Here is a 23,252-nt window from a genome sequence, read left to right as displayed (position 1 = left end):
ACCAAGATCTCAGTCTCTGGATTACCATTGCTTGCCAGTATTGCAAGATTCTCTGCCTTTTTTACTGGGGCCCCCGGCTTTGGAGGATATTGAGAAGGATGATGAATATATTCAGTCAGTCTCCTATTATTGGTGCATAGTGGGACAGAACGCCATACTTTGACAGCCATACTTTGACAGGTCCACAACAGGAACAGTAGAATCACTTCTGGGTACCCCCCTCTCTTCCGTATGGCCTTCCCCTCCCCCCAGGGGCCATACTAGGATCCTTGGCAGCATATCGGCAGCAATTTGCCAAATTCCAGCTCCATTACCCAAAAGGCTACGGTTATACAGTCTCCCCATCAAACCCCCTTCATGAGAAGATCTCTGAAGAACAGGAGAATACAGTGGATAAGGAGGCTGTGACGGGTTCCCCCTAGGTGCCACCCGGAACTGGGGTACCACTGAGCCCCCTGACCCACCAGCCTGGGCTCCCTCTCACACTGTACTGGTGTGACAAGCTACAAAACCCTCCAGCCTGCACTATCACCAGCATACATACAGGTAGGGACACATCCAGCTGCAGTTACAGGCAGCTCTCTGACCAGGCCCTGCATGGGAAAGCTACTCCCAGCTCCTCAGGCACGCACCCCCTCTGGAGTAAAACCCCAGAATTATACTGTCTTGTGCTGCACAGAGAACTGTACAGCATAAGCTCATAAAATTCACCCCCCCTTCAGTCTGCCCCTGAGTTATGATTCCCCAGCTGTACAGATACATAATCAATATTCATAACTTCAGATACAAAAATACATTCATACAAATAGGATGACCATATTTGGCAAATCATAACTTTTTCAATGACCTCTTATATGATTTATCTTGCATGAAATATATCATAACTATGTCATAATCATATTATCATAATATCACTATATATGAAGAGTATGGGGTGCAGTGTCACAGAGGCCACCCCTCAAACTCCTATTTCATCCTCATTTCCAGACAAGGCAGTCATGCCTCCACCACCATTGATGACCAACAATTTTTGCCAGTTCCAGGATCTTGTGGAGAGGTTGGTTGACAGCCTTCAGATATCTTTTGCAGAAGCTAAAGACTCACAACACAAGCCCCTGGACCTTCTGTCGTTGGCAGCATCCACCTGGGTTGCACTACCTGGGAAGCATCCCTAAGTGCAGCAAAGACTGTGTGGCTAACTTCTGCCACCCCATCTCACCAACTTGCAAACCGGCAGATAAGAAATATCATGTTCCTCCCAGGGACTCAGAATTTTTGTTCTCCCCCAACCCCTACAGACTTAATTCTCTTGTGGTGGATACTGTAAGTGAGAGGGGTAAACAGCTACCAGGTCTGTCTCATATGATAAGAACCAGAAGAAGTTAGACCTTTTTAGACAAAAGGATTACTCATTCATATTCCTCCCATTTTGGATCGTAAACTGTCAGGCGATCATGGGCAAGTATGACTTCATGAATTACAACACTTTCAGACCATCTTTGTGAAGGGTCAATTATTAGCCAGAACATCTCTCCAAGCCTCCTTAGATACTGAAGATGACCATGCCAAATCCCTCTCCACAGCGGTTGTTATGGACAGGGCGTCATATCTCTAGTGTTTGAGGTTCACGAGAGAGTTTCAGAATACTTTTGAGGATCTCCAGTTTGATGGTCGAAAGTTCTTATCTGGAACTACAGATGAGTCCCTAGATACACTGAAGAAATCCAGGGTCATGTTGAGATCTCTGTTATATACACCCCTATGAACAAAAGGAGATTTAGCTGGTCTCAAACTGCCCGCACCTTTCCCAGTTCTCTTGATTTTACAGAACCACTGAACCTGCTAGAAAGAGACAAAGATTCCAGAGGAAGAGAGCTCATCATCCTCCTTCAGCAAGTACCCACTTGTCCCTGAAACAACCATTAGGATGAGTTGATCGAGGGTTCAATTCCTCCTTCACCTCTAGCTTGCAAGCTACAAACTTTTGCCCATCTTCCCAATTTTGGTGACCACCTTTCCCATTTCCAACAGGCTTGGTGGCATATTGCAACAGACAAGTCAGTCATGGAGGTTATAACATTAGGCTACACTGTCCCTTCGCTCCCTACCTCCTGCAGCCCTTCTCCATCCCTCTACAGGGACCCCTCTCATGAGACTATACTGGTTTGAGAAATGCATTCTCTCCTTCAGTTAGGAGCAATAGAAATGATCTCATTTTCTCACAAGGTGAAAGGGTTTAACTCAAAGTATTTTCTCATGCCAAAGGACAGAAGGTGGTGACTGAGCTTAGATCTGAGACAGCTGAACAAATTTGTAAAGTCACAGAAGTCAGGATGGTGATGCTGGGAGCTATAATTCCTTCCTCGATCTACAGGATGCCTATTTCTCTATATATTTCCATTTCCACACACTGGAAATACCTGCATTTTACTGTGAGCTGGGAGCCTTTTCAATATTGAATACTTCCCTTTGGTCTCTCTTCAGCTCCAAAGGAATTCTCAAAAGTTCTGGAGGTAGTAGCTGCTTACCTCTGCTGAGAGGCAATTTTAGTTTTCCTGTATCTTGACAACTGGCTGCTCAAGGGCCAATCTTGGAAAGCTGTACTGACTTCCATCCAGACAGCCCTTTCTCTCTTCCAGGAATTGGGTCTCCAGCTAAACATAAAAAAAAATCCATGTTAATCCCTGTATGGAGAATATAGTTAATGGGGCTGCACTTGAATTATTGTGCAGCCAGGGCCTTTCTTACCATAGACAGATTCATAACTTTGGCAAATCTGATCAGGATAATTCAATGCAGCTCCCAAACTACAATGAGGAGCTGTTTACAGCTTCTGGGTTGCGTGGCAGCTTGCGTCTTGACCGAGTATGAAAGACTATGCCTGTCATGCTGCAGATCCTTCAGAAGGATCAATTCCTTGATCAGAGACAACTTGGACAAACAGGTCATGGTTCCCTCCAAGTGAAGAACTCTTTAGACTTGTGGAAAAATCAACTCAGTGTCTGTGCAGGCATCCCTTTCATCCAGCCAATTCCAACAGTAACTGTGACAATGGACACATCACTGTTAGGGTGAGAAGCACATTTCAGTACCCTCACAACTCAGGGCAGATGGTCACCTCAGGAAAACTGTCTCCATATCAATCTGTTGGAACTCAGGGCAACCTGAAATGACTGCCTTCAATTTTTACCCCTCATCAAGGGCAGATCAGTCAGGATCATGACAGACAATGTAGCTTGCATGTTCTATGTCATGTCAAGAAACAAGGAGGAGCAAGATTCCCCTCCCTGTGTACCAAAGCTATAAAGCTATGGAACTGGTGTTATAGTTCATCAGATTCAGATCTCAGCCTTTTACCTTTCTGGAGTCCCTGTCACAGCCAATATGTTCAGCAGGCACTTCTCCTAAGACTACAAAATGGAAGTTGGACTCTCAAAGTCTTTATGGGCTAATTCCAAAGGTGGGGACTTCCACAAGTTGACCTGTTCGCCACATTCAGCAACGAAAAGTGCCCTCAATCTGCTCAAGAGGAGCTCTAGGTTGCCAGTCTTTGGGGGACGCTTTTCTCTTTCCCTGGACAAAGGGACTTTTCTTTGCATACCCTCCAATGACACTAATACTAAGAGTGAGGAACAAGATCAGAGAGGACACAGCAAGGATTATCCTTATAGTACTGAACTGGACAAAACAGGCTTGGTATCCTTATCTGCTTCATCTGCATGTCCAACCAATGTTCAAGCTTCTGATCATCCTTCATCTTCTCTCCCAGGATGCCACTTGTGTGCTTCACCCCAACCTCCATCTCCATGGCTGCTAGATGGCTCATTGGATTGGAATCCACCTGCTCGACAGGTATAACTAAACAGTAGAAGAGAGTCATCTCAGATTACTTAACTTCAGAAATGGAAAAGGTTCAATATCTGGTGTCACTGTCAGCATCTTGTGACTGAATCCTCTTCAGCCATCTTGGATTACCTTCTGGACTTAAAGAAGAGGAGATTACTCACCCTGAGCAGTAACTCTGTTTTTTTTAGATGTATGTTCCTATGCATACTCCATTACCTGCTCTCCCTCCCCTTTGCTTCGGACTGTTCCTTTTTGGACATTCCGATAGAGAAGAAACTTGAGGGTGGTTCGCCCATGCAGCTCTATATACCCTCAGTGTGCAGCACAAAGTTGTACAGAGTACATATGCAGGCTGAATGGACACTGCTAATGTAAAATTTCTGATCAAGGGCTCAAGAGGCGCATGCATAGCTGAAGACGAGCACCTTCAACACATCTCAGAGAACCACAGTTACTGCGCAAGGTGAGTAATCATAGAATCATAGGGCTAGAAGGCAGAACAAGGGTCATCTAATATTACCCCCTGCCAAGATGCAGGATTTGTTGTGTCTAAACCATCCAAGTCAGATGACTATCCAGCCTCCTTTTGAAAACCTCCAGTGAAGAAGCTTTCACAATGTCCCTAGGCAGTTTCTTCCACTGTCCTACTGTTCTTACAGTTAGGAAGTTTTTCATCAAGTAATGACCCTATGGCTGCTCAACTGTAGGTGCACTTGTGTCCCTGCGCTGCTGATCGGAGAACTTCGGTAAACAGTGTCTGTTAGGCCTGCACATGCGCTGCCTCTCTTTGAGTTGCACCATGAGGCTAATCAGAGCATGTGGGCTAACCTCCCTCAGATCTTTCTCAACCTTCTCAAGCTATTAGCAGTCCATTAAGACTCATGCTTTATTTTACATACCTATAGTTAGTCTCTTAGTTATAGTTCCAGTTGTAGTTATTTTCTTTCTTATTTTATGCTTAAAAATCCAAAAAAAAAAAAAAGACTTTAATTTCTTTCCTGGTCTTATATCTCTTTTCCCCCTCAGCGGGGTATGCTTGGTGCATCGGTCTTCAAAAAACGCCTCACTTGTAAAGAGGCAATCCCAGTTGTGGATAAGCACTCTCAGTGCATTTTCTGCCTTGGAGAAGGCCAATCCAGTAGAAGTGTGGTCTTTGCCAACAACTCCGGCCAAGATCCCTTACGGACAGAGAGATCTTCTGGAAGGTCATCTTCATGGAGGTTGCTCTCCAGCCTGAATCACCTGGCAGATGTGAATCTTCCCCAAGCCCTCTACATCTAAGGGCTGTGGGTTGAAGAAACAAGCTGTGGACCCCTTTCATAAATCATCTATGAAGAGAGCAGGACGTCCCCACAGTGAGCTCCGAGACAGCTGTAAGCAATCTCCATTGCACTTGGTATTTTTGGCACCATCAGCACCAAGACAATCTCAGTCTGGCACCCGTGGCTCATGGAGACTGACAGCAAATGGCATGGCTAGCAGGCCCACGGACCCGATAGGCACAAGCACTGAGTCATCGACACCAAAAGACAGGAGTAAGCACTCCTCTTAAAAGATACTCCCGGTATGTGAGTCCACATCAGTTCTGCCAGCTACGGCTGGCCTGGCACTGCCACTGACCCTGGGATGATTGGAACTAGCAGAATCCCACCATTCCAGGGACCTCTGCATGCTAGACGCATCTAGGTCCTCACTTCTTGGGAACTCTGCACCAAGCATTTACTAAGCACAGGAAGTATCCACACTGTCATGTCATGCCCCTCTCTAGTGAGGCTTCAGACAGAGAGACAGAGGAGGTAGTGTTGCAGTACTTCTCCCAAGCCCTATGTGGTACTCACTACCAACAGAGCCCTAGGATATACCCACAGATGGCTCCACCATCTTCGTACGGCCACTCATGGGCTCCACCACTGGGCTGTATGCCCCCACCACCCAGTAGCCGTAATGGGAACCTTGGGTGGCACATTGCCAGCATGCCTCTCCGGCTTCAAGCCTCACCCAAGAGCCATCAAGATACATCTCCTTGCCTGCAGCATCCAGTGCTTCAGAACCTCCACAAGACATAGGGGAACAGGAGGCCAGTACTGAGGAAGAAGTGACACCAAGGACCATGTCCTCCTCCTCTTCGGAAGAAGTCATCATGCCTCCCCAATCATCTTTAGCAGATGAGTTTCACCTCTTCCAGTAGCTGGATAAGAGAGTGGTAGACACTGTCTGGATACCATTGGAGGAAGTCAAGGACACTCACTATCAACTTTTTGACATTTTCCACTTTCCTTCTCCTCCAAGACCCAGCAAAAACTGTGTGGCAAACACCATCACCAGTGGCGCCGACCTGCAAGTGAGTGGACAAAAAGTACTATGTCCCTGCCAAGGAATCTGAGTTTCTGTTCTCCCACCCAACTCCATCATGGTGGATGCTGTTAACTCCCGTGGCTGACAACACCAGTCAAGGGCTATTCCCTGTTATAGGAATTGGAAGCACCTAGATCTTTTCATTAGAAAAGCTTACTCTTTGGCCACTCTCCAATTCTGTATCGCCAACTAATAGGCCCTCATAGCGAATATGATTACATAAATTACTTAAAACTGAATGACTTTATTGAAAAGATGCCAGAATCACATTGTGACCAATTTAAGGCCATTATAAAGGAGGGCCAATTAGGGTAAAGACATCGCTGCAATCTGTCGTAGATATGGAGGACATAGTGGCTATGGTGACGCAACTTGTGCTATGGCTTCATCTGTTGAGCTTCCTGAAAGAGGGGCGGTCCACTGTTGAGGACCTTCCTTTTGATGGCACAAAGCTTTTTGCTGAAAAGACTGATGCCTCCTATCACGTCCTGAAGGACTCCAGGGCTACTCTCTGGTCACTGGATATCTAACACCAGGACAAAAGAGACAAGTTAGTCCCCAATCCCAGCATCGACCACACATCTCAATCTCAATGCCACTATGAGCCACAAAGCAAGAAAGGGAAATTCCCTACGTGCAAACCACCTGGCCCGCCATCTTCTTCATCTCAGCCCTCTACATCAAAGCACCATTTTTGGTGGGTAGATCGAAGTGCTGTTAAACCACTCCCCCGAGTGACACAGCTGACCAGTGTTTCACACCCATTTGGCCACCGATTGGTAGCATTCCGCAATGTCTGGGAATGCATAACGTCGGACCAGTGGGTCCTAAAGATTGTTCAAACCAGGTATTTCATCCATTTTGCCTCCCTGCCTCCTCCACAACACTCTTCCCCATCTCTCTTCTCACGAGAGTTTACTATGACAAGACGTAGATTGTCTCCTCTAGTTAGGAGCCATAGAACCAGTACCTCAACTTCTACGAGGCAAAGAGTTCTACTCTCATTATTTCCTAATATCCAAAAGGAAGGAAGGTTGGAGATCCATACTAGACACCAGAGCTCTCAACAAGTTTGTCAAGGCTCAACAATTGAAGATGGTAAGTTTAGAAACTATCATTTCAGTGTTGGAACAGAGAGACTGGATTTTGGCCCTCAACCTTCAGGACGCTTATTTCTGTATCTCAGTCCTACTGATTCGCAGATGATTTCTCAGATTCACTCTGGGACATGACCTCTACCAGGACAGAGTGCTACCGTTCAGGCTATCAATGTCCACAAGAGTATTTTCCAAGGTTCTCTCAGTGGTGGCCACTCACTTAAGTTCCCAAGGGATAATGATCTACTTGTACCTAGATGATTGTCTCCAAGTCACCAAATCTATGATGCACTTGTTTACAGACCTGGGCCTACAGATCAACACCCAGAAGTCAACCCTCACTCCAGGGCAATGCCTGGAATTCATAGGGGCTGACCTTGACTTGTTACAGGCCAGAGCCCTCTTGCCTCAACACAGGTTCCTATGCTTAGTCATGCTCATGGAGACTATTCAGAACAGCCCATAAATATCAGCTAGACTCTGCCTCCACCTCTTGGGTCACATGGCAGAAAGAACAGCAGTGGGTCTTCACATGTGATGCCTCCAAATGTAGTTTAGTTTGGTCTACAGACCAAACAGGGACAGACTGGACAAATCTCACCAAGATCAAAAACTCCTTAGACTTGTGGAAGGACCCAGCTGACATTTGCAAAGGGATCCTCTTCTTGCAAACCTCGCCATCATTGCTCCTCACCGCCGATGTATCACTCATAGGGTGGGGTGTGCATCTGAATGGCCTCATGGCACAAGGCAAGTGGTCATCAATGGAGATGTCCCTTCACATCCATCTCCTCAAGCTAAGAGCTGTCAGAAGTGCCTGTGCCCATTTCCTCCCACTGATCACAGGATCACACACAAAGATCCTAACAGACAGCATAGCCTGTATGTACTACATCAATTGACAAGCGGGAGCGAGATCGCCCTCCCTATGCGCAGAAGCAATGAGGCTATGGAATTGGTGCATCTCCCACAAAGTTACACTGTCTGCAGCTTACTTCCCGGGCACACAAAACTTGATAGCGGAAAGTCTCAGTCACAAATTTCCATACAACCGCAAGTGGGAGATACATTCAACAATACTTCACGATGGATTCAGATGATGATGGACATTGTCCACAGACCTGTTGGCCATTCACATGAATAAGAAATATCCACGCTACTGCTCCAGAGTGGGAATGAGTCAATATGCCCTGGGCAATGCTCTCCTCATCCCTGGAACAGGGACCTTCTCTACACCTTTTCACCATTGCCTCTACTGTTTAAAGTCTTGCTGAAAATAGACAAAGCTCATGTCATCGTGATTGTTCCTACTTGTCCGAGACAGACCTGGTACCCGTACCTGGGACAGCTCAGCTGTGTCTTCACATGGTTTGGGCCTTTGCCCTCTGGCTTCCTGAAACATGTAACACCAGTCAGCGTTCCTCATGTCTGGGGCAAAGCTTCAAAGGCCAGATATTTTTGGCATAACCAATGTTGGGGAGCTTACATTATCTACAAGTAGAAATTACACAGGAAATTCCTTCAGTAAGCCAGGACCCTGAAAACACATTTAACTCTTACTGTCACAAAAGCCCATCCCTCTCTGGTCCATTTCAATATAATAGTCTTTTGAAGTTTATATATCTCTCAAGTCTCACGTCTGTCACAGTCATTATAGGGAATAGTGATGGCAATTAAAATTTCTTGGAATCCCATTTATTTTATACATCTTTTACTATGGATGCCTTCACTCTCAGAGAAGTGGTTTTATTTGAAAGAGGAGTGGTTTTTCTTTTGTAAAATTAGGTAATGTATTGGTCTGATATGGCATCAGTAAGCAGACACTGAAGCAGCAGTGGGATTTGCTTCTGTAGTCTGAACTGTCATCATCTGGAGGAGGAATTTTTGAAACTGATGTTAAGCGCAGATATAGCAATTTGTTTTATGGACAAAATGCTTGCATATGGCATGGTAGTTCTTTTAGGGTCTGTTCTACAAGATGCAAAGCACTTAATGCAAGGTTCTGAGCACCTCATGTGACACTGAAGGTGATGAGGACTTTGCATCATTGGGCCCTTGGTGATCTGCTGTAGCATCCAAAAAATATCCAGAATATCAAATTCTGGTTTGTCAAAATACTTGCTATATTATCTAGTGATTATGAAGTCTGCTACAAAATCTTAGTATATGGCAGCATCAGAGGCGACCCATGCCTGTCAATTGGGGGGGGGGGGCGGCAGCAGCAAGTGAGGGCAGCAGCTTCAGCAGTGTTACTGAGCATGCTCACTACAAACCAGCAAGTCTGGGGAGGGGAGGCATGTGAGCGTGCATGCCCCCCTCCGCACATCGCCTCTGGGCAGCATAATAATTAACTAAGAGTATTTCTGTGATCACCTAATTTTATTTTAATAGTATGACATGTGTTGTAGATTTGTAAATATTGGAGTGGTAGAGTGGAATCAAATGGAATTTAAACAGTGGTTTCTGACTCATCCAGGACAGGTGGTACTTCTTGTGGTAAGTATCATTGCCATGGCCACTTGTATTTTGGATTTCTGTTTTAGTGAGAAACTCTGCCTTTAAATATCTAAATCCTATGCTAATAATGCCATATGAATGCAGATTTCTAAATTTCAGTGCAAAATGCTTGACTACTTGGTTGATAAGATGATTCTTTAACATAAACCTTTTCATTTCTGCAGGTTTAGTCCTGCTTCTGTACTCTGGTTCTCTGATTATCAGAGGTGGTTGGAGCAATTTAAAAGTTGCTTGAGGGTGGGACCATTTTGTATTGCCCAGCAGTCAGGGAAAAAAGAGAAGGGATAGCAGTCTTGACATGAGGGCCTCAAACTTAATAGGGTAAAAATAGAGGAATAGTGGGAGGAAGGTAATTTTAAGGGCTGTAACAGAAGCTTACAGAAAAAATAGTTATATGTGAATTACATTTAAATAACATTTATGAATGTGAAAAAATCATTAGTATTTCCAGAGTCAGTTACCTGAAGTAAAATATAGAAGAATGTGATCATTTGAGAAGAAGGTTAAGATAAAAAATATCTTTAAAGTGTGAAAAGATTATATTATTTTTTCTCTGTGTTCAGAAGGGAAATATCAAATAAGCATGGGGTTCTGCTACCATTGTTCATCAAAAACAGCACTTATCTTCATTACTCCATTATTTGTGGAGTAAAGTACTGGTCAATGTAAGGATGTCAGAATCTGGCCCCAAGTTATTAAACCAATTTGTGTATTTATGCAACATGTACTTTTGAATTCAAAGAAATAGAAATTGTAGTTAATGCTGCTAGAATAATATTTGCCTTTTTTAGAGCCAAATTATGTTTAATAAGGATTGTACAAGAAGTTTCCAGAGTTCTGATCCAAAAATGGCACTGACAGAAATTCAAGATGAACTAGTCCAACATCTAGAGCAGCTTGCAGAGATGGCATCTGACATTCTTCAGCTTCACAAGCAAACCACACTAGAGGCATTGCTTACTCTGTACATCCATTGTAGGGACATACTTTCCAGTATGATAGATAAACAAATCTTCAAAAGGGAGGATTTTGAATGGACAAGGTACAAAGTTTTTAAATTATTATAGGTGGGGATGATAGCAACACCTAATTACTTCCCATTATTGGACACTGTTTTCAGTTGTTTATAACTTTGCCAAACTTTAAGCATTAGGGCTGAAATTTTCAATGCTGGGCATTTACTTCAGGCTCGGGGAAGGGGGGCTGTTTGTTTGTTTTGAAAATTTTGGCCAAAAAGACTGGCCGTTTCTGGGAATGAACCTGAGGGAAAATGCTTGTTTTTCTATGTTAAAAAATTCTGGTAACCTTTTCTTTGAGAAGCTGTGTCACTCCATACTTTGCAGCAGAGACTTGAAATTTGGCAGGGGAGTAGCCTTTGTGTCAGGGATGTTCCTTTTGCCCACCCAATCAAAAACTGCCTAAATTTGACCAAGTTATATGCATTTGAAAAATCACAATTTGCACATGCCCAATAGAGACTTGCTAGAGCCTTTCAACTAAATTCTCCAAATATTCTGTCCATATTGGGCATGTTCCAGTTTGGGGCTTAGCAGGACTTTCCTGACTGTTATAGCTCTGGGTTGCTGCTGGACAGGTTGGGGCCAGGCATCAGAACTGAGAGAGAGAAGCCAGTCACTCTCCTGTGCTGTCAGTGCCCCCTCCCTCCCTCTCTCTCCTTCCCCGCCCACTGGGCCCATGGAGCATGTAGAAGGAAGCTGCCTGGTTCTAATGCAGAGGGGACAGGAGCTGGATAGGTAGGTGTTGGGGGAGTAGATTGGGACTGGAAGCCAGGGAGGGAAATGGGAAGGGACTGGCTAGAGAGCACATGAGGAGACTGGGCCTGGCTAAGCCAAGAGACTCAGGCAAGGAGCCAGGTGTGGGGACAACACTGAGATTGGATGAAGAGCCCAGTGTTTCAAACATCAGTATGTCAAAGTGCACTACAAAACTTTTAGTATGTGATAGCAGGATCCACAAGACCCAATAGTGCCTGGCAAGCTAGTGTGCTGTACATTAAAACCCTGGTCTGCTGTGTATTAGCTGACCGTGTAAACAAGTCCTCAGAGTTTGTGGTATTTTTACTCATATAGTCAGTATTCCATGTCATTATGATAAAGTGATGCTTTATTTTCAGTACGTAAAATAATTACCTTTGCTTTCTAAATTTTCTCCTATTTATGATTATTTTCTTTTGTTTGACTCTTTCTGCACCTTCAACTCTGTCTAATTTATCCCTGCATTTAAAAAATCCATGTGTTTTCCACACAGTGAATAGGTGTGTTGTTAATTCCTTTGTCATTCATTTTACAAGATTCTAATACACAAATATTATTTCAGGCAGTTGCGTTATGAATGGAATGAAATGAACACCACATGTAGGGTAGTTCAAGGTAATGCCTCCTTTATTTATGGCTATGAGTACTTGGGCTGTTCCTCTCGATTGGTTATTACACCGCTTACCGAGCGATGCTGGTTAACCCTTACTGGAGCACTACACTTGAATCTAGGAGGCTGTCCTGCTGGTCCAGCTGGTACAGGAAAAACTGAGACTGTCAAAGACCTGTCAAAAGTAAGTACCATATGCTGATAGGACAGAATAAATCCAGTGCATTTATGACATTTCCTTTTAGAGAAACTATAACCAATAGTTTTTCTGCTACACAGCTTCTGTCTGCATTCATCACTAATGGGTAACACATCTCACTTGTAGAATTTGAAGGCGATCTAGTGCTGTTTTTGGAGGTTCCAGGGCTCAGTTCAGACCACCATATCTTCTCCCTCCAACAATGTTGGCAGTTTTGTTTCTCCTTACCATTTTGTTGTATAATTTACATTTTTATTTGTTTTCTTGCAGTAGTCACTTGATTTCAGCTTTTAGCTCCTCTCTCACTTTCCTAAGGTGAAGAATTAATGGACTATTGAGACTCCCACTCTTTGCCTTCTCCAGTACAGTACTTCTTGAGTGTGATCCTACCACCCTCTACTCTGTCAGCAGAGAAGCCCTGCAGGCATGAGTCAAGTCCAAGAAGTGTTATGGGCAGCCTTTCAGGAACTTTCAAGGGCAAGCTATGCCATACTCCCACAAATTGCCAATCCCTCGCTCTGCCAGGGAATGGGGCTTTGGATTAGACAGGTGTGCTGGAGCCTCAGCCCCAGGCTCAGCTCCAAGCAATGAGCCATCATAGAAGGCTTGACCTGGAACAAGACCAGAGATGAGAACCCCTCACAGCCTGCTAAGGGGTAAATATTGCAAACATTGGAGACTCTAGGTACCAAAACGACAAAAGCAAATGTGCCCTTAATAAGGCAGCAATTTGTATAGTGAATGAACAAGCAATATAAAAATTGGGGTTTAAGCCCTTTTTCCTTTGCTTTCCCACCCTGAGGAAGAGTTTGCTGGAGCTTTTCTCCTCAAAGAGGCTCTCTTACAGTACTCTGTAACAAATCCATTGCTCTTCCTCCACTCTGCAGCATAGAATCATAGAAATATAGGACTCAATAGGGCATCTCATCCAGTCTCTGCATTGAGGCAGAACTAAGTAATACCTAGACCATTCCTGATGGTTGTCTAACCTGTTTATAAAAACCTCCAATGACAGAGAGATTCCATAGCCTCTAGGTAATTTATTCCAATGCTTACATAGCTTTACAGTTAGGAAATTTTTCCTAATGTCTAACCAAAATCTCTGTTGTTGCTATTTAAGCCCATTACTTCTTGTCCTGTCCTCAGACAATAAGGAGAATAATTTATCACCCTCCACTTTATAACAACCTTTTATGTACTTGAAGACTGTTAACATGTCCCCCTTCACTCATCTCTTCTTCAGACTGAACTCCAGTTTTTTCTATCATTCTTTGTTGGTCATGTTTTCTAGACCTTTAATCTTTTTTTCTCTCTCTCCTTTGGATTTTCTCCAGTTTGTCCACACCTTTCCCGAAGTGTGGTGCCTAAAACTGGACACAATATTCCAGTTGAGGCCTTATCAATGCTGAGTAAAATGGAAGAATTACTTCTCATGTTTTACTTACAGCACTCCTGTGAATACATCTGTAAAGGGGGACAGACTCCAGTCTCTCCTTTGCAGGCTCTATCAGGTCTGTGTTGCTAGCCATCAGCCAATGAGAGCTCCTGGGCAGTACTTCTACAGAACTGAGAGCAGAGGTCTGCCCTCTTACACTGCCTGTCCCCTTTTGAGCTGCTCTGTTTCCCTTTTGAATGTCTGTCTCCAGTTTGCACAAGCTTTGTGAGTGTGGAAGGGCAGGGCAGGTACCAAGGTTGCTCCTTAACCCCTTGTTCTCTAGTGTGGAGTTTGTATACCACATCCCATACCCTTCCCCTCAAAAAAGGACCTGGGTTCATATCCTCCAGATCCAGGTCCCCACCCTCTCAGAGAAAAAATCTGCATTTTGGTGGGCCTTCCTAGCTCGGTGAAATACCTGAAAAGTCTATGGCTTTAAGAAAAGGTACCACTATATAATTCTGGGGTTGGCATACTTTATGCAGTTTAACCAGTGAAGAGGGCAATGGTCTGTTACTAGTGAGAATGGATTTCCCAACAAATACTGTCTTAGGGCCTAGTCTGCAGCCCATTTTACAGCTAAAGCTTCCTTTTCTATGACTGAACAGGTCACCTCCTGGGGGAAGTTTTCTGTATATATAGAGGACCAGGTATTCTTCTTTGTCAACTGCCTGGGAAAGGACTACACCCAGTCTTACATCAGAGGAGGTGTATGTTTGTATTGTGAACTTTTTGGAAAAGTCTGATTGGCTCCTGGCACAGATGATTTTTTAGAGTCCTAAATGTCCTGTCACAGGCCTCTGACCAAATGATTTTCTTAGGACTGGTGTCCTTCATGAGGTCTGTGAGACATGCTGCAATCATGGCAAAGTCTGATATGAATCTTCTATAATTTCCTGATAGGCTCAAAAAGTGTTGTATCTGTTTATTTGTCATCGGGATGGGGCAGGTAGCTAAGATCTGTACTTTGCCCATTAGTGGTTGTAACTTGCCCCTCTCCGTGTTATAACTGAGTTATGTAATTTCCTGGTTCGCCATCTTACTGTTGGCTATCTTTGCAGTGAGTCCTGCACTCTTGAAAGCCCATAAGATAGAAGTGACATGTCATATGTGATTGTCCCAATTATGGCTGTAAATCATGTTATCTATTTAGGCTGCAGCATATTGGCTGTGAAGTCACAGCGCTTGGTCCACGAGTTTTTGAAAAATAGATGCTGCCCCTTGGAAGCAGAATGGCATAGTGCGGAATTGGTATTGACTGAATGGGGTGGATATAGCTGTCTTTTCCTGTGATTCCGAGGTCAGAGATCTCTCAGTACCCCTTTGTGAGGTCTAGGGCAGAGATGTATTTGGCAGCTCCCAGTCTTTCTAGTAATTCACCCACCCTGGGCATAGGGTAGGTGTCAAACCTCGTTATTGCATTTACATTTCTAAAATCAATAGAGAAGCATGTTGTCCCATCTGATTTTGGTACCAGCACAATGCTACTTCTCCACTCACTGCAAAACTGATTCCTCTCTTCAGCAGTGCTGAGATGAACGTGCCTGCATTCTCAGTCTGTGAAGGGGGACACTCACCAATAGTGCTGCCTAGTGTCAGGCAGGGGTGCAGCAAATTGTCTCCCTCCCTGAAGTCCCATCTTTTTAGTTATTGTTCTGTCTTGTGAGGACTCTCCCTTCTTTTGTGGCTCAGCTCCTGGCTAGGTCACACATTCCAATCCACCCCTTTCACGGTATACCAAAAGGAAGTCTGGGTCACAGACAGATCAGGTCTTTCACTGCCCATGTGAGCTTCAAGGTGTTCACCTTATTTTGGAGACTTGGAGTCTGGGCCTTTGAACATTCAGTTTCTTCCCCAGCTGGATTCTTCATCAAGGCAAAAATTCCTATTGTTGTCCTGTCTTTGGGAGTTGGTGGGGTACCCAGGTCCACTCTCTCCACGGGGCTCTCATCCAGGGCCCAATAGTGGGCAGCTAAATTCTGCACCTTGCAGTGCTAAGTAGTTGTCTCAGATCACTTCCTACTTAAGTCCCTTTTTTCACCATAATAAATTAAAGAACCACAAATAAAATTTCTGACTTTCATATTCAGTCAGAGTTCTCCCTTCGGAGGCTTTATCAGGTCTGTGTTGCTAGGTGTCAGGCTATGAGTTTCTGGGAAGTACTTCTCCAGAGCTGAGGTCTGCCCTCTTACACTGCCTGCTCCCTTCTGAGCTACTCTGCTTCCCTTTTTAAAGTCCATCTCCAGCATGTTCAGGCTTTGCAGGCGCAGCAGGGCAGGGCCTCCTGCGCTCAGAGCTGCTCCTTAACACCTTGTTCTCCAGTGTGGGGTTTGTGTACCCCGTCAGAACATCTCAGAATGATGTTTGCTTTTTTTTTTTCCAACTGTATTACATTGTTGACTCATGATTAGTTTGTGATCCAATATAACTCCCAGATTCTTTTCTTCAGTATTCCTTCCTAGGTATTCATTTCCCATTTTGTATTTATGCAGTTTATTATTCCTTCCTGACTGTAGTACTTTGCAACTGTCCTTATTGAATTTCATCCTGTTTAATTGAGACCATTTCTCCAGTTTGTCAAGATCATTTTGAATCCTAATCCTGCCCTCCAAAGCACTTGCAGTCCCTCATAGCTTGCTATTGTCTGCAAACTTTACAAGTGTACTCTTTTTGCCATTATCCAAATCATTTACAAAGGAAGACCCAGGACAGGTCACTGCAGGGCCAGAATTCAATATGCCCTTCCACCTTGACTGGGCATGCAGAGAAGCCTGTTACTTCTGTGAAGCCCTGCCTCAGCCTACAGTGTAATGGGAATTGTGCCTATCTGGTTTTTAGCCCTGACCCTTACTCAGAGAAGGATGCTCAGAGTCTGATGGATAGAAAGGGATCTCTCTCTTCCCCTTTTCCATAGGCTGGCTCCATATTAAAGTGTGCAGAGCATTTCTGGCAGTCTGTGAACAGAACAGGTTTACATGAGGACTTTGTTCCCTATCCAGCTGTACCATAATGGGATTACAGGGAAGTAAGTGAGAAGTAACTTTCTAGATTTAAAATGACTCCTGTTTTGCTGAATAAAGGCCTGAGAGGTACTAGCTCTCCTTTAAAGTACTCACTTGGGTGCTAACCAACCTGGGTCAGCAGACAGGCATGCTTTCAGGCTCCAGGGTCCATCAAGCAGGCTATCCCTACAATCAAGCTATTTGGACCAGTACCCCTTCTTAATTAAGGGGTCCTCAAACTAGGATGCACAGGGCACATCTCCCTCCTTTAAACAGGTGAAGTACTGCATGTGCACCATCAAACAAAATTTATAAAAAATATTAAACTAAAATGTTACATAAAATAATAAAGGAACTTCATGGAACTGAAGATAGGTGCAGCAGTAGCACCTCCCTGTAACATGGTACACTCACCTCTTGTGAGCGCCCCCTTGGCCAAGTGCACACCCGCACACTCTCTCTGACTGTCTCTCTTCTAGGATATAGCAGCACCCCAGGCTCCCTCCCTGGAGACAATGTCTTCACCCAGTTCCCTGCGGCCTTGTGCCATCTTCACCCTTACCTCTGGGCCTTGTCCTGATGGAGTCCCCGCAACCAGCTCAGGGCTCCTTCTCACTGTCCTTGGCTTCTGGAAGCACTGCCTTATCTGAGGCCCTGTAGCTCTGTTGGCCAGCTACACACCATCCACACTCCTACAGCTCCAGGAAAGAATTGAACTCCCTCTGGCCCTGCAGCTCTTCTTATAGTAGGTTGCTAGGCCCTGATTGGCTGTGTCCCACATAGCCACTCTAGGCAGCTTGGAGTACCTTCTCCACTGCCCTTTTTTGGAGCGGGGTGTGGCAGGGCCACAAGGCCTCTAGCAGGGGGCCTCAGAGGGTCTGGTATACCCCATCACATTCTTCCACCCTAGTAAAAACATAAACACGCCTTCAGAAGGAGACTTCCTTCTGAAAGATCCCATAGATCATAAAAGCGAGGATACACTCCACAGAAATATCAAAGCCTCAATTATAGCCAGTCAGACCAAAAGTTTTTTGTATACTTAATAGAAAAATCGACTAGGTGGCAAGTCTTTGTGTTCTAGCACACTGGTATTCTGATCCATCTCTAGGGTTCCTCGGTGCTACAGTAATATAAATAATAATTGACTAGTGATATGATCGTTGCTGGGAATGAGGTACCTTGGGTTCTATTCTGGTCAAATCCTTGGTGTAACTTATGATAAGAGTTATGACTCCTAACTCAGTGGCTATAAGAAAGCTGTGTTTATACCCATGAGTAGCAATCAGTCATTCTAAGAACAAATCTTGGGCTTCCAAATTTACAGGTGAGGAGGTATTTGGGGAAATACTAGTGATATTAGTCTCTGAGAATGCGGAAACCTCAGACCTTACTGTCAAAACCAGCATAGCAATAGCTACCAACACTGGACTATCCAAAAAGTGACTATTACCCTAGCAGAGGGAAAAATCTGGAGTAGAAACTCCCAGCAAAACCTAGAACAGTTTCTTCCTAAACCAACAAAAATCCTTAGCATGACAAAGACAAAAAGAGCATTTGTGTATGAGGGCTTACAATTCCTGTAGAAGACTTCCTTCTTTGAGTGCTTGCTCATGTCCATTCAATTTAGGTATGTGTGCTCGCCACATACACCAGTGCAAGAAGTTTTTTCCCTCAGCAGTATTTGTAGGAGACCAGCTCCAGCACCCCCTGGAGTGGTGCACACATGCTGCAGTATATAGAGCGCCGCCAGCTCCCCTGACCTTCAGTTCCTTCTTGCCACCAGTGACGGTGCTGGAACTGTTCTGCTTCAGCTAGCGCTGTTTCTTTCTTGTTCATATGAACTCTTTAATTCTTGTATTATAGTGTGTATATATAGTTTTCCATTAGTGTTAGTAATTCCCTTAGTTAGAGACTTCATAGGTCCCGAACGGGACTTTGCCTCGGGACAGAGCATGCCCCGGTCCTCAGGCTTTAAGCCCTGTGATCGCTGCAAGCAGCCCATGCCCATTCGTGATACACACAGCAGCTGTCTGCGTTGCTTGGGCGAAGGGCACATTAGTGAAGAGTGCAATATTTGCAAGTCTTTCAAGCCAAGGACTAAGAAGGAGCACGATATTCATTTAAGAGTGCTCCTTATGGCCCTCACCCCGGTACCAGAGCAATGCTCCAACTCGGCGCTGAGCACCGTGATGGTGCCAGGTGGGTCTTCAGTCCCCCACAAGGGAAAGGATAAGCAAGTTCCTGTGCTGGGCAACTCTTCACCCCCATCAGGATCTTGGTCCCAAGCTCCGGTTGAGTGTGTAGCCCAGCCCACTCCCTGCCAGCCACCCTGGATAGTGGCAGAGGCTTCCACCAGCTCTGGGTACTGTCTACACCGAAGGCCCTGCAGGCAGCGCAGGAGATCATATCTCTCTGGGTGCCGCCCACACAGGTTCCTGCGGTTCCCTGGTCACGGGGTAAACCCACATTCAGACCACCATGGTCCCCACCTCAGCCGCACCATTCCCCATTGTGGGAACGTCCCACCAGTGCTTGCCCTCCTAGAGCCGCCATGCCTCTGACTATGAAAGGCATACGCAGCGCAGCCCCATTCAGTCCCCAGACCTTGGGCACAGGCAGAGAGGCTTGAGGCACAGGTCGCCAGCGCCCGGGCGCGGACCTCTGGAGGCATCTGACCCCTGGCGGGAGTACTGGTCCCAGCATCCAGTATCTCCAAGACCACGGTACCACTCCAGGGACCCATCGACGGATTGATGCTTCCATTCCTTGGACCATCACCCTTCACCTAGGAGGGCATCACTGTGTGCGGGCACTTCCCAGCACTGGGCCCGTTCCAAATCCTGGTCCCGCTTACCTTCCCGGTACGGTTCGTCAAGCGCGAGATGTAGGTCACCAGTTCCAGGCCTTTGCGGATCTGTCGAGTGCCACTGGTCCCCAAGACCCCCTTCCAGATCAGACTCCAGGCGGAGTGACTGGCATCGGCCGGGGCAGACACCATTCCATTCTGTCCTGGTTGCCTGGGAGCGATCACTCAGGATCTAGCCGTGGTTCGGGGCAAGGTTCCCTGATGGTGGGACAAGCTCCAGTACCAGCGGTACCAGCTACATTGTCGGCATGGAAACCAGCCCCGTGGGCTCAGGCACAATGGCCGGTGCCATGGTACCCAGGGGAACCCGTGGGGGTTCACTCAGCCCTCCCAGGCCACCCGCTCAGTGTCCGGAGCCTCAGAGAGACCAACTGCCTCTCTCTCCCGCCCTCCTTCAGTGCACAAAGCCTTGGGTGCAAGGACCCACAGGTCCAAGAGGGACTAAGGGAGCAAGCCACTGGGCCACCAATGGTTGAGGAGGACCCTACGGTGCCGGCATCTTCCTTGTCATTGCCAGATGAGGCTATAATGGACGCCCCTCCGCCGAATCCTCCAGATGATGCTAAAGTGCACCAGGAATTATTGAAGAAGGTTGCTGCCAACCTGGCCTTCAGGCAGAGGAGTTAGAGGAGCCCTCGGACTCTCTCTTCGATGTCCTCTCATCCACAGCACCGGCCAGGGTGGTTTTGCCTCTTCATGAAGGGGTCTCAAAGATCACCAATGCCCTGTGGCAAACTCATTCCTCTGTGCCCCCCGTCTCCAAGAGGGCTGAGAGCAAGTACTTTGTGTCATCCAAAGGCCACGAGTACCTGTACACCCACCCTGCTCCCAACTACCTAGTGGTAGAGGTGGTTAACCACAAGGAGCGACAGGGTCAACCTGGGGCTACCCCTAAGAACAAAGATTCCAAGAGGCTAGTCTTGTTTGGGCATAAAGTTTATTCATCCTCTAGTCTCCACTTGAGGGTGGCCAACCATCAGGCCCTCCTAGGATGTTATGACTTTAACATGTGGCAAGCCATGGCCAAGTTCGAGGGCTCCCTTCCTGAGTCTTCTAGGAAGGAGTTCTGGGCAATCATGGAGGAGGGCACCACTGCAGCTAGGGCGACTCTACAGGAGGCATAGGATGTGGCAGACACCACCACCCGAACCATGGCCTCAGATGTCGCTACACGCCAAGGATGCTGGCTGCTCCTCTCTGGGTTGTCCACGGAGGCTCAGCAGTCGATGCAAGACCTTCCCTTCAATGGGCAAACCCTGTTTGCGGAAGAGATGGACAATAAGCTCCATGGCCTCAAGGACTTCTGCATGACCCTTAAAATGTTGGGCCTGTATGTTCCAGGCCCTGGTCCGCAAGCAGTTCAAGCCACAGAAGCCTCAGGGCCAGGGGAATCACCCTCACCAGGAATCTCCCCATAAGAAATCCAGAGGCTATAAGTGGTGTCCTAGCCACCAGCCTTCGCAGGCTTCTCAGTCGAGCTCAGCTTGCAATAAGCAGGCAGGCAAGCGACCATTTTGAGGCTACGCTCGAGGACTATTCCCAGGATCCTTCCTTACCTATTTTTGCCAACTGCCTTTCTCCTTTCCTTCCTGTGAGGGCATCTATAATATCGGGCTGATGGGTCCTCAGTACAGTGGTGTGGAGTTACACCTTTCAGTTGCTTTCTACCCCTCCTTCCCACCCCCTCGCCCCATCCTTCTCCAGGGACCCTTCTCATGAGAGTCTCCTCTCACAGGAGGAAGAGGGGTTACTGCAGCTAGGTGCAATGGACGTCGTTTCTCCAGAGTACAGGAACAAGGGGTTCTATTCCCTTTACTTTTTAATCCCAAAGGCCAAGGGCGGTCTGTGACCTATCCTGGACCTGCAAGACTTGAACCGTTTCCTAGCGAAGCTGAAGTTCCGCATGGTCTCCCTGTCCTCCATCATACCCTCTCTGGATCTGGGACACTGGTACGCCGTCCTCGATCTGAAAGATGTGTACTTTCACATCACCATCTTTGAGGGACACAGACTCTTCCTCCAGTTTATGGTAGGTCCCAACCACTGTCAGTTTGCCATCCTCCCATTTGGCCTAGCATCCTCCTGTTTGGCCTAGCGACAGTTATTTCCCAAGTGCATGTTGGTGGTGGATGCTTACCACAGAAGTCGGGGTGTCCAGATCTACCTGTACCTTGACGACTGGCTAGTCAAAGGCAGCTCCGGGTCCAAAGGGATGTCACACTACTGTTAAGCCACTTGCCGTTGCCTCGGCCTGTTGATAAACAACAAAAAAATCCATGTTAGAGTTCATTGGAGCAATGCTTGACTCGACCTGTGCCAAGACGTTCCTGCTGCTGTGGAGATTCAGGGCACTGACGAACCTCATCGTGGAAGTCTCTGCATTTCCTCTGACCACTGCCAGGGTTTGCCTGCACCTCGTAGGTCTCATGCAAGCGTGCACATATGTGGTGTGCCATCCCAGGCTCTGGATGTGACCCCTGCTGCAATGGCTGGCAACGGTCTACTCCCAATCCAGGGACCACCTGGAAAAGGTTGTTACTACCCCGCGGCGGTACTTACCTTGCTGCGATGATGGACTGACCCCAGGAAGGTCCTGGAAGGAGTTCCCTTCATCAGCACTCCTTACTCAGGTGAGTTGGTTTCGGATGCCTCGGACCTTGGCTGGGGGGTGCACCTCTCCAGACCCAAGGGTATGTGGTCCCCAGGGGAAATGATGCTACACATAAATGTCAAATTGCTCAGGGTGGTGCACAGAGTGTGCGTGATCTTCCTACCTCATCTGTCGGGCAGAGTGGTCAGAGTCTTGATGGACAACACAGCCTCGATGTTCTACATCAACAGACAAGGGGGAGCGCGATCCTCAGCCCTCTGCCAAGAGGCACACTGTCTCTGGGACTTCTGCATCAACCACGGAATCCACCTAGAAGTGTGTCACCTTCCGGATGCTAAGAACATGCTAGCAGATCACTTAAGCAGGGACTTCTCCTCTCACCATGAGTGGGTGCTCCTCCCCGAGGTAACCAGCACAATCTTCAAGAGGTGGGGAACTCCCTAAGTGGATTTGTTCACTACCAGGCAGAACAGGAGTTGGCACAGGTTTTGCTCCAGATGGGGTCTGGGCAAGGGCTCCCTCTCCAATGCCTTCCTCCTGCCGTGGGCAGGAAGCCTGATGTATATGTTCCCTCCGATTCCGCTCATCAGCAAGGTCCTAGTGAAAATCAAGCGAGACAAGGCTCAGGTTATCATGATCACCCCCCGGCGTGGCCTTGCCAGCACTGGTTCAGGATGCTATCGAGCCAGCAGCGATCCCTCCATGGCCCCTGCTGAACCGACCGGACCTATTGTCACAGGATCACAGTTGACTCTTGCACCCCAACATCGCGCCCCTCCACCTCACAGCATGGATGTTGCATGGTTGAACCCTGAGAAGCGGGTCTGTTCGGAAGGTGTCCAAAAGGTCCTCCTTGAGAATAGGAAGCCCTCAACTAGACAGACTTACCTGGCAAAATGGATGAGGTTCTCCAGCTGGCCGGCTGAATGGGGCATC

The 23,252-nt window shown here is 46.6% G+C and overlaps 1 protein-coding gene across 1 annotated transcript in view; it reads left to right on the top strand.

Annotated features, from left to right (window-relative positions):
* Window positions 1-23,252, top strand: part of DNAH14 (dynein axonemal heavy chain 14) — a 485,531-nt gene that overhangs the window by 163,465 nt on the left and 298,814 nt on the right. The window contains exons 28-30 of the mRNA XM_048843312.2: window positions 9,707-9,794; window positions 10,607-10,857; window positions 12,153-12,384. Coding sequence (XP_048699269.2) covers window positions 9,707-9,794; window positions 10,607-10,857; window positions 12,153-12,384 — 571 coding nt within the window. The remainder of the gene's footprint in view (window positions 1-9,706; window positions 9,795-10,606; window positions 10,858-12,152; window positions 12,385-23,252) is intronic.

The sequence above is a fragment of the Caretta caretta genome, chromosome 3 (genome assembly GCF_965140235.1).
Source record: "Caretta caretta isolate rCarCar2 chromosome 3, rCarCar1.hap1, whole genome shotgun sequence".
In the NCBI taxonomy this organism is placed as follows: domain Eukaryota; kingdom Metazoa; phylum Chordata; order Testudines; family Cheloniidae; genus Caretta; species Caretta caretta.
Note: the sequence above shows the minus strand (reverse complement) of the source record. Positions and strands in the feature narration are given on the sequence as shown.